This window comes from Etheostoma spectabile, chromosome 9 (assembly GCF_008692095.1).
Source record: "Etheostoma spectabile isolate EspeVRDwgs_2016 chromosome 9, UIUC_Espe_1.0, whole genome shotgun sequence".
Classification (NCBI taxonomy): domain Eukaryota; kingdom Metazoa; phylum Chordata; class Actinopteri; order Perciformes; family Percidae; genus Etheostoma; species Etheostoma spectabile.
The window spans coordinates 33272652-33273269 of NC_045741.1; the positions used below are offsets into that span (position 1 = coordinate 33272652).

At 45.3% G+C, this 618-nt stretch overlaps 1 protein-coding gene across 1 annotated transcript in view; it reads right to left on the bottom strand.

Annotated features, from left to right (window-relative positions):
* Window positions 1–63: 63 nt before the first annotated feature.
* The window catches only part of LOC116695360 (acidic leucine-rich nuclear phosphoprotein 32 family member B), a 26636-nt gene continuing 26081 nt past the window's right edge, over window positions 64–618 (bottom strand). Inside the window, exon 7 of the mRNA XM_032525578.1 lies at window positions 64–159. Within this exon, the coding sequence (XP_032381469.1) occupies window positions 80–159 (80 nt within the window). The 3' untranslated portion in view covers window positions 64–79. The remainder of the gene's footprint in view (window positions 160–618) is intronic.

The following is a 618-nucleotide window of genomic DNA, read 5'->3' on the forward strand; positions in this document are numbered from 1 at the left end:
ACCGGGCGAGAGGTCTGAGGGGTTTGGGGTGTCACCGGGCGAGAGGTCTGAGGGGTTTTGCGGTTTTCTTTGTGCGTCTTTAATCATCTTCCTCCTCTTCCTCCTCGTCCTCAGGATCCCTCTTCCTCTTCTCTCCTTTGACCGGAGACGAGTCCTCGTCTGCAGAGGACAAAGCAAGACGTTAGACAACACCACTCTACGTCCGTCTTCTATAGGGCTGTCCCCCCCCCCCTTACTAAATGAGTCGACTAATCTGTGGTTTTTGGCATTAGGTGACTAAGATTTCTTTGGTTGACAAGTCATTTTTTTATGCTTAATTACCTAGAAACTCGTGAGCCCATTTCTGGTGAACACCAGATTTAAAGTGGTGCTTTTGCAGGATTAATCGTGTAGAAACTCAGTTTTACGGGTTAATTAACGACATTTATGTTGTGCTTTTCTAGTCTTAACCACACACAGCTCTGTCGATTAAATCAACGAATCGATTAGTCGTCAAAATCACGTTGATGTTAGTCGACTGAGAACGTCTTCAGTCGAGGACAGCCCTCGTCTTCTGCGTGTTTCAAAATGCACAATTCAGAAAACTTTGATGAGAAAATTGATTGTCTTTAACCCCCC